At 42.6% G+C, this 15,461-nt stretch overlaps 1 protein-coding gene across 1 annotated transcript in view; it reads right to left on the bottom strand.

Moving 5' to 3' along the window:
• Cds2 (CDP-diacylglycerol synthase 2) overlaps positions 1–15,461 on the bottom strand; it is a 69,330-nt gene that overhangs the window by 8,370 nt on the left and 45,499 nt on the right. The window contains exons 3-7 of the mRNA XM_015482674.2: positions 5,778–5,914; positions 4,444–4,540; positions 3,499–3,596; positions 1,311–1,450; positions 11–69 (exon numbers count right to left, since the gene is read on the bottom strand). Of these exons, the coding sequence (XP_015338160.2) occupies positions 11–69; positions 1,311–1,450; positions 3,499–3,596; positions 4,444–4,540; positions 5,778–5,914 (531 nt within the window). The remainder of the gene's footprint in view (positions 1–10; positions 70–1,310; positions 1,451–3,498; positions 3,597–4,443; positions 4,541–5,777; positions 5,915–15,461) is intronic.

Below are 15,461 nucleotides of genomic sequence, written 5' to 3'. Positions count from 1 at the left end.
CCCCCCTTACCATGTAGAACTGCAGTCGGTAATGCTTCTTGACCAGACTCAGTACAAACATGCAGAATCCTAGTTTGGAGGAAGAGGAATGAGTTAAATAAATCACACTCTATGTTTACCTTTCTTCTAGTCATTTCATTTAGCTGTGTTAAATGGCCCTTTAATTTTTTCACAGGAGTTAACCAGTGCATAATTTCAAAGACAAGAGCACAAAAACTACTGCAATAGCCCTGCAGTTTTAATTCTAGATCACAGAAGAGGTAACTGAGACTGTATTGCCAACTGTAATTCCAGGTACTTGGGAGATGAGGCAGGAGAATCTCAAGTTCAAGGCCATCCTTGGCAATTGAGCAAGACCCTGTCTCAAAAAATTACAAGGGCTGGGCGTGGTGGTGCATGCCTGTAAACCCAGCACCCCAGAAGGCTGAGGTAGGACAAGTTCAAGGCCAGCCTTAGTAATTTAGTGAGGCCTTAAGCAAGACCTATTTCAAATATTAAAACACACACACAGGCGGGGGCTGAGGATGTAGTCCAGTAGCTAAGCTAAGCATCCCTGGGTTCAATCCCTGGTACCAAAAAATAAATACAACTAAAAAATAAAAAGTGATGTAGTTCAGTGGTAAGAGTGCTTGCCTAGCATGTTCAAGGCCCTGGGTTCAATCCCCAGTGTCACAAGAGAAAAAGAAAGATTAAATTCCTTGCCCACTGAGATTATAGAATCTTTTCAAAGGCAAATCTAGTGAAACTTCCACCACACTGCAATGTTTCTCAAGGTTGCTCCTATGATGACTTCCCTAAAAGATAGTCACTGACTAAATGATTTTTGTTTGTCACACTGAAGAATTTCAGTCAACAAGAGAGTTGAGACAAGGCCACACATGCTCCACTGGTCCTCATAGGGAGGCTGATACTCAAGCAGGTGGAACAGACAGCCATGGCCATCCCCATAACCGCAACTCCCTGGGTCTCAATTTCTCTTATTAAGAGCTATAACAGCTCAATGTACGACCGAGTCCTCAGCTTGCTCCCCAGCACAGTCCCAGTTATAAAACTTTAAACAAGAATTCCCCAACTCGGGGTTGGGGTTGTGGCTCGGTGGGTAGAGGGCTTGCCTAGCATGTGTGAGGCACTGGGTTTGATTCTCAGCACAATAAATAAATAAATAAATAAATAAATAAATAAATGTCCATCAACAACATATATATAATTTAAAAAGAAAAAAAAAGAATTTCCCAACTCCTTCTCTACAGACAGATGAAAACAATACAGACAATACAGACACAAGAACTGGTGAAGCAATTAATGCATACCTGTTAGATAGAGGGTAAAAGAAATGAATCGATGGTATTTACTGAGAATCCGCAAAGGCTCCTCTCTCTGGACCAGGGTGAAGAAGTAATCCGTCACTGTCTCGCCATAGAAGAAATAGTTTACACACAGTAGAAAGTACCTAGAAATGAAGACAGGGCAGTGCCGCAGGAGCACATGCAGCCTCTCCTTTACAGCGAAGCCCTCAGAAAGCACGGAAGAAAGGACAGAGAGCAGCAGCCCGATCTGCCTGGAGACCCAGAGATAGCTCACAGAGGGACGAGCAGATTATGGTTCCCTGCTCTCTGCTAACACTGTAGGTGAGCAGTTCATCTAAAAACTTGTGGCAGCTTTTATTCACTTTCCCTTTTCACAAACTTAGGATTTGGTTTTTGCCCCTCTTGTGGCATTCCCATATCTAACCTGAGAATCCTCTAAAACGTGCCTCACTCTGCCTCCCCAGACTCTATCCCGCTCTACCCACACAAAAATTCCTCTTCTATCAAAAAGGTCCATCCTCCCCCTTCCGCACCTGGAACATCCTCTTCACTTATCCATTTATTCATTCATTGCTCAAACACCATTTTCTTCATAAAACCTTACATGGTCTAACAAGCTATCTACCTCTCCATTTATTTCTAAAGCAAGTAGTCTAGTCTTTGCTCATTTCACTAGGCAGTTAGTTATACTCCATCTCAGGGCATCTCCCACTTGGAAGCCTGGCTCTGACACATACTCTTTCACTAGATTAACTCTGCACTTGTTTACATCCTCTTTCAAGGGAGTTCTGTGAGGCAAGAAGTCATGGCTCACATCTTGTGTAGTAGCCTCCATGATGATTCTGAGTATGGGACCAGGCAGAACCACCCCAAGCCTGAGGATTCAAGGGAGAGAAGGGAAGAGACATTTTCTCTTTCCTTCTTTTTTAAATTGTGAAGTTCAAAAACTCATATTTAGGGATGGAGTTGTAGCTCAGTGGTAGAGCACCTCCCTCGCAAGTGTGAGGCGCTGGGTTCAATCCTAGCACCACATAAAAACAAATAAAGGCATTGAGTCCATATACAACTTAAAATTAAAAAAAAAAAAAAACAAAAAAACTCATATTTAGTTTATCTTCTGTTCATGAAAAAGTCTTTTGGAAAGTGACCACAGCTAGAGGTCAGGCCTCCTGAGTATATTAACAAAATTCAAAACACAGCTGTCCTCCTATAAAACAGCCACAACAGAGACCTACATCTTAACTGCCACAATGGAGACTTACACCCTAAGCCAGGGAGCAATCACAGATTCATCTGGAGGCTGGGAGGCAGTGTGTATTGTTGGGTGACAGGGAGACATCGTGGAAGGATATGTCCAGCCTAATTCTGAGCACATCAACTCCCACAGTCATGACCAAGTTGTGGGGCACAAAACCCTACTGTCCAGCCCACTAAGTCACAAATAAACTGGGGTTCCAGAATAGTGGGGTAGAAGAGTCTATGTTTGCTATCAGTCTTCTCAGAACTATGTGATGCTCTGCTCAAATGTCACCACTTGAAAAGAGTGTGGTCAAGAAAGCAAAGTTTCTAATCAGAAAGGAGTCTCATATATCATCTGCAGTACAGTTCTTTATTTTGTTTTTGCTTTATAGCAGCCAAGTCCTTTTCTAGAGAAGGAAAAAGCAGAGTTTCTCTGGAAGAGTCCAGATCCTGTGCTTTCAGTTTCATCCTGCTCATACTGGCACCCTGAGTACCTCCAAGGAAGTAGGACTCCAATCCCACCATTTGAAAACAACTGAGGAAGTCTTAACCATCTGTTTTAGTGATGGCGAAACCAAGTTCCCAAGACAGCAATATATGCAACCTGACAACCCCAAAGACCCGAGGGGAATGCTGGGATGCTACAGCATGAAAAATATACTGAGCTAGAAAGCTGGAGGGGCCAAATACTATCCCTGTCCCTAAAGTCTAGGAACCCCAATACCACTGCAAATCCTCTCAGACAGCCATCTGATTTCTTCTGAGGAAGATTCCAGACTCCTAGTAGCTACTGAAGACTCAAAACAGCCACAAAGTTTGGTCTGTGAATGGCTCAAAGGTTTTGTACAAGTCTAAGGTGGGCACTCTATCGTGTCCCACCATCAATGTAAATACATGCCACAAAACACATCATCTAAATCAGGTAAGGGGCCCTCTGGGTCAGAGATCTTACCAGCTGAGGGTCCTGAACCAGGGCAGGTCATAGGAGTGGTAGACATTGTAGCCAATAGTGATTATCTCATGGAAACACTTAATCTGAACACACATTACCTGCAAAACACAGAAGAATTAGAACACTCTTCTTATTATCTTCAGAAACAAAAAACAACAGGTCACAGGTCCTAAGCAAAACCACGAAATAAAAACTTCAGTTTTTAGGATGATCCCACTCCCTTCCTCCTCAACACTATTCCACAAGGCAATGCTCTGTCAGAGGAAGTAGCTTCCCATGGCTGATGTTCAGATTAACTTTTTATTCTAGAACCTCCCAGAACTCAAACAACTGTGTCCCCATTTGATTTTGGTAATAAATATTTGAAAAACCCCAACTGCTCTGCTCAGCAGCCAACTGTCATCATCTGGCCCTTTCCATAACAGCAGGAAGACCAAGAGCAGCTCTGTGGACTTCGACTTCTTAACAAAAGCTCTAAGCCCTCAAGTGAGGTTCCAGAAGAGCAGGAAACAAAACCAGGAATCACAGAAACACACAGCCAGGGTCACAGTTAAACTGTAATAATAAATTCAATATTAAAAACGAAGCGAGGGCTGGGGGGCTCAAGCGGTAGCGTGCTCGCCTGGCATGCGCAGGGCGCTGGGTTTAATCCTCAGCACCACATAAAAATAAAATAAAGATGTTGTGTCCACTGAAAATTAAAAAATAATAAAATATATATTTTTTAAAAGTGACATCTTTAACTACAAATAACTGGCCTATGCCAGTAACCTCCAGTTAGCTACTGAAAGATGAGAAGTCACAGATGGTCTAAGGCTTAGAAGTATTCTTAGGAGCCTGGAGCCTCACTGAGTTCCAGAGCCAACCCAATATCTGGCACTAAAGACAATAATTCTGTAGAACAAACAGAATGTAAAACTAAAATGACATGCAAATGGCACTTACAATCATCATTAAAACCATTGGTCCCAGGTAAATGATGATGAAGAAAAATGCAATCATGGCCAAAGACAGGATGCCTCTCACCCACCAGTTCTTCCATCTAGGTGAGAAACGGGGGAAGGAGAAAACACCAGTTAGGAGCCCAGAAAGAACTACAGCACAAACCTAAGGGAAATGGCTCTTTCTGAGTCTGGTGGGCCCTGGGCTTAGTTATTATCAGGCTATCTCCTTTACCTTGACAGGCACTGCCACAGGCTGGTGGAGCAGAGCATTAGCACCAATGCGTCTCACCCACAACCAAACTCAGCAGGTGCTCCAGGGCCTACAGAAAATATGCCCAGCTTTCGTCTGAAGTAAAGACCAGGCAAAAAACAGAGATGTAATGCCCACAGCTTCTGCATCTACTTGGATGACTTCTATGGCCATCTAGCTAAAGAAAAACCTCTGGGCATTTTCCTGCAACAGAATTCCACAATTCCACACTGCACTTCCCTGTATTATCACACTGATGGTAATAATATTAGGCAAAGACAACTATGACTAATAAACACACTAATAAACTTTTGGGTTTTTTGGTACTTTGGACTGAACACAGAGATGCTTTGCCACTGAACTACATACTCAGCTCTTTTCATTTTTTGAGATAAGGTCTCACTAAGTTGCTGAGGCTGACCTTAAACTTGTGACCCTCCCAACTCAGCTTCCCCAGTAGCTGAGATTAACAGATGTATGTCACCATGCTCAACCTGCACAAGGGATTTTTATAAGAATTTTACATATATTATTAATTCAATCCTCAACACAACTAGCTTTTTACAATTTTAAAATAGATTTTAATCCAAATGTATTTTTTTAAATTGACACATAATATTCATACATATTTTACTGAAGAAATGAGAGGAACAGGTCACATAGCCAGCAAATGGTGAAGCTAGGACTAGAGTCCAGGGGTCTGGCTCCAGGCTCCATGCCCTTAACCACTGCATAATACAGCTTCTCCAAGGGACAAGGTGGCAGGCCTGCATTGGAATGCTTTTAGATAATGCTTTGGGGTCTTATAATTTGTGTTTTTCATCTACTCACAAAACTGTTTTTAGAAGGACCAACTTCTCAAGAGCCAAAAATTTTACCCAAGGATTCAAATAAGTTGAAATGTTTCCCACCTTTTCCTAGAGAACTTAAGGAACTGTTCATAGTGGAAGTATATGAAAGAGAGAAAACGAAACCTTGAACCAGAAATCCTAAGACCTAAAGTATTCCATGGCATACTAAACATAGTGCATGTTAAACATAGTGCAAAGACCCCCACAAATATCTGCCTCACTGAGCCACATTACCTTGAAGACAAATTGGAAAGGGCTCTGTTGAGGACCTCTGGGGTGTCATCTACGGAGGTTGGCGGGGGAGCTGGTTCCGCTCGGCTCTCACTGTCTGATGCAGTCTCTCCATCTACCTTTGCTTCTGACTCTGATTCCTACATGGCAGAAACACAGAAGAGGAAACAATCAAAAATGCCAAACAGACTATTGAGAAGGGTGTGCCTCTTCTGAGAGAGCTGTGTGAAAAGACCCCAAACAGGGCCTGGCAGTCAAGTAAAAGAACAGATGGGACACACAGCAATCTCAACAGTGTTCTGACATATGCCAAGGTGGCCGCACTCTGTTGGAAGAGAAGCATGCATCTACACCACATGCAATCTGTTTAAGCCCCCTGGGTGGGGGATACAAGAGAGATCAATTGTAGTCAAAGAAGGCAAAAAAGAGGCTGTGATATATTTTCTGGGAGCTTATCCCCGAGCCTGCACTGGTATAGGTGGCCCAAGTGTATCCCCAAAAGCACTGGGCTGTAGGCGCTCAGGAAAATCCATCCATCTCTGAAAAATCCTCTCCACCAAGACCTGACTTTCACAGGGCACCACCTCTGCTCTGCCATGGCACACTATAGACTCTCAGGACTGCCACAGTGGCCAGCATCACTGACCAGATTCTCTCAGAGGAAACCCAGTGTGTGGGCTTTTTCCCCCAGGGCTACACAATGCCTCAAAGTCCAGAATACTCTGGACTTGGCAAGAACATCCTGTGAGAAGACCACCAGTGTGGAAGCCACACCTACTGGCTCACTCAAATCAAAGCTTGGCTAGACTGTTGCAGCTCTGTCTTCTGCCTTCCAACAGACCCTGAGCATCAGCAGACTCCACAATGTCACTCACACAGAGCTGCCAGACAGGCCCCACCACAAATGAAACACCTGCAGGGACTGACCCTGCCCCCCAACCTGGGGAAGGGGCCAGAGCCATGCCAATCACAAACTCTACCCAAGTATCAGGCTACTCTGAATCCTAGGAACCATCCTACTTCAGAGAGATTTTGGGGGTTTTTTTGTTTGTTTTTGATTTGTATCAGGAATTGAACCCAGGGGCACTTAACCACAGAGCTACATCCCCAGCTCTTTTTTTATGTTTTTGAGACAAGGTCTTGCTAAGTTGCTTAAGGCTTCACTAAGTTGCTGAGGCTGGCCTTGAACTTGCAATCCTCCTGCCTCAGCCTCCTGAGTTGCTGGGATTGCAGACATGTACCACCATGCCTGGTCAGTAACTTTTTTTTTTTTTTTTATGTCAGGACTGAACCCAGGAGCATTCAACCACTGAGTCACATCCCTAGTCCTTTTTATTTATTTTTGAGACAGGGTCTCGCTAAGTTGTTTAGAACCTTGCTAAATTGCTGAAGCTGGCTTTGAATTTGTGATCATCCTGCCTCAGTCTCCCAAGCTGCTGGGATTACAGGCATGCACCACCACCATGCCTGGCCCAGAAGAACTAAATTTGAATTTCCCCAGTGACTAACACATGATATTAGCACTATTTGAATGTATATTGGTCATTTGGGTATCTGCTTTTTTGAAGTGTTCATCAAACTACTGGTCAGTTTTTTTCTGCTGAATTTTCTGCTTCTTTTTTTATATTAATTTGTAGAATTTGTTTATGATCTCAGACTTCAGTACTTTCTGTCAATTTGTTGGTTTAACCTGATGTTCTCCTAACCCTCAGACCTCTTGCCTATCAGAGCTGGCCACAATGCAAACTTCTTTGTAACTGTCTCCCCCAGATAACCATAAGCTCTCTTAAGACTGGAATACAACATTTTGTTCTCATTATTTCCCCAACCCTGGCCCACAGCCAAATGTTTACTAATGGATGGAAGGATGGAGAAAGACAGGAATTAATTCCAGGTATGGTAAAGAGAGATTCAGTTCCTGCCCTGACAAAGCTACTTCTAAGTTAAGTTATACCATAGAGGGCCTTAGCTAAAGCAGAATGCTGTTACAAAACAGAAAGCTGGCTTTGGCTTTAGATATGTCCTCCTCAGTAGGGAAGGAGCCACAGCTTCTGCAAACTAGAGCCAGGTGGCTCTGGACAAGTGATCCTTATGCCTTTGTACTTTGGTGTCTTTATCTTAGGAAAGAAACCTAGTTAAGGGCTCTCCTTAGGTGGAGGGATTCTCTAAAGAGAGATAACCAAACTCCACAGCTCCAGAGGTTCTAAAACACAACAACACCTCCAGGATTGTCCCTCTCCAGTTAGGCAAAAGGGAAACCAGACATTGAAAATGGCTTCCTGGTCTTGTAATTCTCTTTTCTATTTTGCAGTATTGGGGATCAAACCCAGGGCTAGCACATGCTAGGCAAGTGCTCTACTACTAAACTATATCCCTAGCCCCCAATTCCCATTCTTAAAATTTATACTCACACCCCACCTGCAACCACTAATACTCCAAGGTAAAAATACTGCGTGATTATCTAACTCTGACCTCTAAACTTCTGGCCTTCAAAATGAGAGCACCTAAGCCACCCCTACACACACACACATACACAAAGTTGCCACAAATTTGTTCCAGTAGCATAGGAACTAAGCCATAGGAACTAAGCCCAAGCACAACAGGCAAGAGGGCACTCTCACATGCACTGAAGGCTCTACATAAGGTTATTTTTAGCTTATCTCGCCTGTTGTCAAGGAAACTCACCAAAGCTACTGGGTCCCCAGACAGGGAAGGACAGCTCCAGCTCCAAGCTAAGAGTCTCTCTGAAACTTCCAGGTCCCTTTTATTAACCATAAGCCTAGCGCCAAACCCTGTCAAAACTGACTCCTCGCTCCTTATAGGAAGGATAAACCAGTCACAAAGGAGTAAAAGGAGATACAGAATTCACACAAGAACACACAGTTGTTATTATCAAGACTTCAGGGTGACTGAGATGAACACTTAAGAAACGAAATAAAAGCTCTGAAGCAATGAGCTTGAAAGATTAACTTCCTAGATATTTCCTGCCTCTGAGCAAGTAACTTCAGGTTCTCAGGCCTCCCCCCCAGACCTACTGTAAGACTTCAGAGCAAGCCCATTCCTGGAGGCACCTTCTGAGCAAGAGACTAGCACCTACACAGACCACCACTCTCCAACAAGCTGAGGCAGGATCAAACAGATGGAAAGGGCGAATCCCTGTGTGGGGTAAAGGGCAAAGCCAAGGAGAAGGGCAAGTCATCCTACTCTTCAGGTTTTGACCTCCAGGCCCCTTACCAGGGGATGGCAAGACAGGCAGATACCCAGGCAAACTTTCAGTTGGGGTCTTTTCTTTGTTTTGTTTTGTTGTTGTTGTTGTTGTTTGTTTCTTTTTTGGAACTGGGGATGAACAGGGCTTTGCACATGCTTTGCCATTTTCTATCTCACTTTAGAAATACATTCCAGCCCAGTCTAGGCAAACTTTCTAGGAGGCAGCAGCAGCCATTCCGGGAAGCAAGCCCCAGGGCCTGCTCTGACACTCATCACTCAACAGAGACCTCCATCTCTGGCCTTCCTGGTAGGGAAAGAACTTTTTGTCCTCAGATGCTGTTGACAGGATCAAATGCAACATGGATAGAAGTCTATGAAAGCCACAAAGAGGGGCTGGGGCCTGGGCTCAGCGGAAGCACACTTGCCCAGCATGTGTGAGGCAATGGGTTCGATTCTCAGCACCACATAAAAATAAATAAAATAAAGCTCTGTCAACAACTAAAAAGAAAAAAGAAAAAAAGAAAGCCACCAAGGGCCTGAATAACAGCAGGTGCCTAGTGCACAGGCCTCCCATGTCCCTACTTCTCAGTAACCTGCCACAGCACAGGAACATGAAGAACCTTAAATACCACCCCAGGCAAACTGGGTAGCCTTTACAAAGAGGGCAGGTAAGGCAAAGAACTCTGGTCTGGCCTGGCTGGGGCTCATATACTAATTATTCAAGGACAGCATTTATCTGCCTGGCTTCCTCTTTCACATAGATAGTCCTAACTCAAAAACGATCCCTCCCCAGAGCTAACATATGAAGTGGTGTCTGAACCATGCAAGTTACCTGTGAAAGCAACAATACATGCTAGCACTCTCAAATGGGATTCACTCAGCAAAATGCTGAACAGGTAGAGGAAATATTAGACCTAATTTCCACTTATCTCATCCTCATTTTCTTCCCCTTGTATCTCTGTTATGGACAAGTCAGCACACATGCACACCTTAATAAATACCTGTAGGTCAACTAGGGCAAGTGGTAAAAACATCATATATATGTTGGATGCGATGATCTGTCAGGGGCCAAGGGTCACTCGTCCACCAGTCCCATATTAAGCAGTGCCCAAAGATTTGTTACAACAAATGAGCTACTTAATTCTATTTGACCTACCATGGACCCAAGTGTCCAGACTGCACTGAGAATGACAGCACCCACTCCAACTTCCAGCTCATACCTAACACATGCCCTCCCCTGCTCCACAGAGGCCCCTGATACAGGACCAGACTGGTGCTCACTCCTGCCCCCAATGGAGCTCTAGAACCAGCACAGTGCAGCGGGGGAACTGCTTCCTCCTTCCTTCCTTTTCAATCTCAAGGGCCCAGAGCAGAGGCTAATCAGGGCGGACCCTCTCAGATTCCACCTCAACCACCGCCCATCCTCCCACAATTCCTAAGCCATTTCCCAAGAGGGTAGCAATGCTGTTATAAACAGGAAATAAGAGTGCTGCTCAAACGGCAGGGTTGGGGTGGGGGGTGGGGGGACCGAGGCCTCCCTCCTTTTGGTTCACAGAAGCCCTGTAGGGAAAGGAGGAAGCACTTGGGGTGATGACATATGGAGAGTTCTGGGTAACAAGGGCCCAGTAAGAGTCATCAGCATTTTGGGAGAAATTCATACTCAAAAAGCTTCCTTGAGTAGTGTTCCAGGGGCCCTCATGCCTCCACCAACTTAGCCCCATATGGGCTCAGAAGTGCACAGAAGCCTGCTTTCAGCAGGAGGCTGGGAGCATGGAGGGCACAGCACACAGAGAGACAGCGGTTGGGAGAGGAAGTTCCTGTGTCAAGGTCTGAGTCTTCCTGGGGAGGGACCTAGCTCAGTCCACACAGCTAGGTAGAACTTATTTTCACTATTACTCTCTAGGCGGAAACCCTGTTTGGCTCCTACCTTCTCACTCCCTCTTAATTCTCAAGGACTCACAAAAGCTTCCTGGGCAGCAGTCTTTTGAAGCTCCCCTTTGGTCATCGACAGTGTCACCATCCTGCCTCAATATTTCTCCAGATTCTGTAATGATGCCACAAATGGCTACAATCAGAGCCTGACCTGAAAGGGTGTGGCTGGGGATGTAGCTCAGTGGTAAAGCACTCTCCTAACTAAACAAGCCAAACATACCCTGCCCATACCCATTTCTTTACAAGATGCATACTCCATTTCTATCTCACTTTAGAAAATACTAATATTGCATTTATGTCTGACTAAGAGAAGCTAAAACCTGGGTAAAGCATCCATTAGGCTTTTATTTCTTCCTTCTTCCATGTTCAAGGAAATTTCACTTTTAATTGGAGTTTAATGCACTAGGTGTTTATGCTTCCAATCATTCTATCCTTACCACTGGCACTGTATTCAAATTCATGTTTCACTTACTAAGTGACTCCATAACTTAAAAGTTGGTTTTTACACTATTTTATATGCAAATTGCAAGCCTTCTCCCAGAACAAAGTCATTAGTCTGAGCCTAACCTTTCTGCTAAATACCAACTCTGCCATCTTCAACAAGCCTCTGGCCATCTGCTAGGACAACTCCCCCACTTACGCAGACAGGTCTCTGGGAAAGAAACTGCTAAAAGCAGAGGATTTTTAAGAAGTACCAGGGATACTTATGTGTCCCTCTCAATGAGAAAGCCAAGCAGGTTTTCCTCTGACTCATTACAGGAAGTGGGGGGGGGGGCATACACACATACACACACACACACACACACACACGTGTGTGTGTGTATACACTAGTAGGAATAATAAATATTTCTAGCCTTTCTAATGCTAACCCCCATTTGATAAAGTCAAATATCTAAACAAAAGACCAAAGAGGAAGTGCCCTTCTCTGAAAGAATTTAGAATTAAAGGGGCAAAGGCAAAGTCCTCTCTACCCTAGGAAGTTTCATGATTGAACCTGCTGAAAAAAAACTGACAAGACAGACCAAGAGAAAAGGCATACATATTTATTACCTATAGGGGAAAGGGGGCAATTACAGGAGAATGAGTACCCATTAACCCCCAAGATTTAGAAGCTTATATACCCTCTTCACAGGGGATAGGGAAGTGTGGAAGGATGTAAATAATTTGAGAAAGGAAAAGTTGAATGAATTCCAGAGAACAAAATCCATCCAGGCTCTGGATGTGGTGTCAATTCCAATCTTCCCTTCTGTGATATGAATCAATCTTTCCTAATCAATCAATCAAACATAAACCTAAAAAAGGTTGTGCCTACTAACAATTTTAGTTTGAAGGACTTGGGGCTGGGGATGTGGCTCAAGAGGTAGCGCGCTCGCCTGGCATGCGTGCGGCCCGGGTTCGATTCTCAGCACCACTCTCTCTCTCAATTCTCTCTCTCTCTCTTAAAAAAAAAAAAAAAAGGAAGAAGAGGTGCCTCAATGGGTGACANTAAAAAAAAAAAAAAAAAGGACACCAGCTTGGTAAACTGTTTTCCTATTTCCCATTTTAGAAAGCTTACTGTACCCATGGGAAACAAATACATTTAACATAAAAAGAAGGCAATAATAATTGGTGGAACAGCTACACAGAAGGTGTGTGTGTGTGTGTGTGTGTGTGTGTGAACTTAGTTTTTACTTTTGGAATCTGTCTCCATAGGACAACTATAATTATGTGCATCTAACAGGTTTGTATCGGTTAATAGCACTGACAAAGATCAAAAATAGCTGTAGACCTCTTACAAGCTTAGGAACCAGGTCTAAGGACACAGAATTATTACCTGATGTACAAGAGTATCTCATAGATACAATAACAAAGCACTTCATAAAAGAGAGCACTTGTCAGTTACCTATATATCTTTAACTTTACAAATTTCTATAATATTAGACAAAGCTCAGATATACCACATTTAGCCTTCAGATGAATACACATCTCTACTCAGATAAGTAGGGTGTCAAATATATCAAAATAAGCTAAGTAATGTTTAATTAGAAATATAGGTATCATTTAAGACTAAATAAATGCTAATTCTTGCTTTTGAGTAATGAAAACCTAAGAGACACAAGGAATTATCTTGATAAAACACAAAAAATCTTTGTTTTTTTAAGGCAGTTCTGAACTAAAGGGTATTTGGATCCATTTTTTAAATTTTATGAGCACTTGTTTATAAGTGAATTTGGTACCATGCAGACACAACATACAATACACACATACACAAATGTACATAAAAATATAGAAAGAAGGGGCTGGGGTTGTAGCTCAGTGATAGAGTGCTTGCCTAGCATGTACAACGCACTAGGTTCGATCCTCAGCACCACATTAAATGTAAAGTAAAGATATTGTGTCCACCTAAAACTAAAAAATAAATATTTAAAAATATATAGAGAGAAAGAAAACAAAGATTTTATAGCTTTCATTTAGATTTACCATTTGCCAGTTTTTTAAAACTAATCTGTTGATATGATTACCACAGTCCTAAGCAGTCTTTATCTCAAACCTGCATTTTCAAAGGTATGACTTAGATGAAACATAGTAGAAAATTCACCTCTCAAAGATATACAGTACTTAGTTTAAATGTCCCTGAGAAGGGTATAGGCAAAGGCCCAGTGAAAGCAAAAGATTTTTTTGGTTGTGTTTTTGTGGGGGGGTGTTTGGGGGGGGGCAGTAATTGGGGACTGAACCCAAGGGACACTAAGATACATTCTAGCCCATTTTTAATGTTTTTTTTTCAGGGGTTGGGGGTACTGGGGATTGAACTCAGGGTACTCGACCACTAAGCCACATTCCCGGCCCTATTTGTATTTTATTAAGAGACAATGTCTCACTGAGTTGCTTAACACCTCACTGTTGCTGAAGCTGGCTTTGAACTCACAGTCCTCCTGCCTCAGCCTCCCAAGTCACTGAGATTATAGGCAAGTGCCATCACACCCAGTTTTATGTTTTGTTTTGAGAGGGTGGTCTAGCTAAGTTGCTAAGGGCCTTAATAAACCGCTGAGACTGGCTTGGAACTTGAGATCCCTCTGCTTCAGCCTCCAGAGTCACTGAGATTACAGGCATGTGCCACCTTACCCAGCTGAAAGCAAAAGGTTTAAAAGTGAGGCTTGTCACATTAGATTGGATAGAGAGAAAGGATGGGAGAGGAGGGGAGGAGTAGGGAGGATAGGAAGGGCAGCAGAATAGAATAAACAATATGATTGATGTATGTACATTCCATGTATGTATTATATATCAAAATGCATTCTACTGTCATGTATGACTAAAAAATAATAATAAAAATTTTTTAAAAAGTGAGGCTTGTTATACAGTCTTAAATTAATATCTTTTCCTATTTTAAGAGCTAAATCAAGGGACTGGAATTGTAGCTCAGTGGTGGAGTGTTTGCCTAGCACATGTGAGGCACTGGATTTGATCCTCAGCATCACATGAAAATAAATAAATAAATAAAGGTATTGTGTCCATCTACAACTAAAAAAAAAAAGGAAAAAAAGCTAATTAACAGGGAGAGATCCTTACAAATGGAAATTTGGTCTAAGGACACAGACTTATTACCTGATGTACAAGAGCATCTCAGGGTTAGAAAAATCATATTTGGAAAATCATATTTTAAAAATCTAGTTGATAAGTCCTTGTAAGCCAATTTGTTTTTTAATCAGATGTAGACCTTCGGTGACAACAAAAAGCACTTTCAATACTCATCCAACCTGAAAAGTCTACTTTAAGATTTCTAAAACTTGAAGTTAATATAATTTCTGCCTATTGTGATTTTTAGAACTCTTTGTTAGAAGCTTGTATGCTGGCTGCACTAAAAGTCAATGCTAAGAATTTACAGGGCTTTCTTTCCATAGACTCACCAATGAGTCAGATATCCCCTTTAACCAAGTAGCAGAAAAGAAAATGTCTCACGAGACAGGCAAAGGAACAGAAATAAAGACAGAACCTCTGTTTTTACACTTTGCCAGCTGTTGGGTACCCAAAGACAGAGGGCAAGGAAGCTAAAGCTCACTTGGAGTACACCCCAAATTTGGAATTCCAGAAACCAAAACAGTTCTTTCACAGATCTCTATCATGTGACACAATGAACAATAGATTATAAAATAGAGGACACAGACAGGGGAAGCCCATACAGTTGGTGAACAAGGCAAGGTCTACCAATCATGGCACACAGTGAATCAATAGTTCTGGTGGTCATTTGTCCATCTATGAGGTAGATCCATGTCCACCATCACCACTGTTTATCCCACTCTTTAGGATCCTCTAAAGGGGAAGATTTCTTCTCTTTCCTTTAATCCCAAATGAGTCTGAGAGTTAGCCCTTGAATAACTGCTTAAGAAAATAACTTGAATAACCAAGGTTTTTGTTTTTAAACACAACAGACCAGGGAGGCCAGGGTTGTGGCTCAGTGGTAGAGCGCTTGCCTAGCATGTGTGAGACACTGGGTTTGATTCTCAGCACCAAGTATATAAAATAAAGGTCCACTGACAATTAAAAAATATTAAAAAAAAAAAAAAAAAAAAC

The sequence above is a fragment of the Marmota marmota genome, unplaced genomic scaffold (assembly GCF_001458135.2).
Source record: "Marmota marmota marmota unplaced genomic scaffold, marMar, whole genome shotgun sequence".
NCBI lineage: Eukaryota > Metazoa > Chordata > Mammalia > Rodentia > Sciuridae > Marmota > Marmota marmota.
This window is presented reverse-complemented; position numbering and strand designations above follow the sequence as displayed.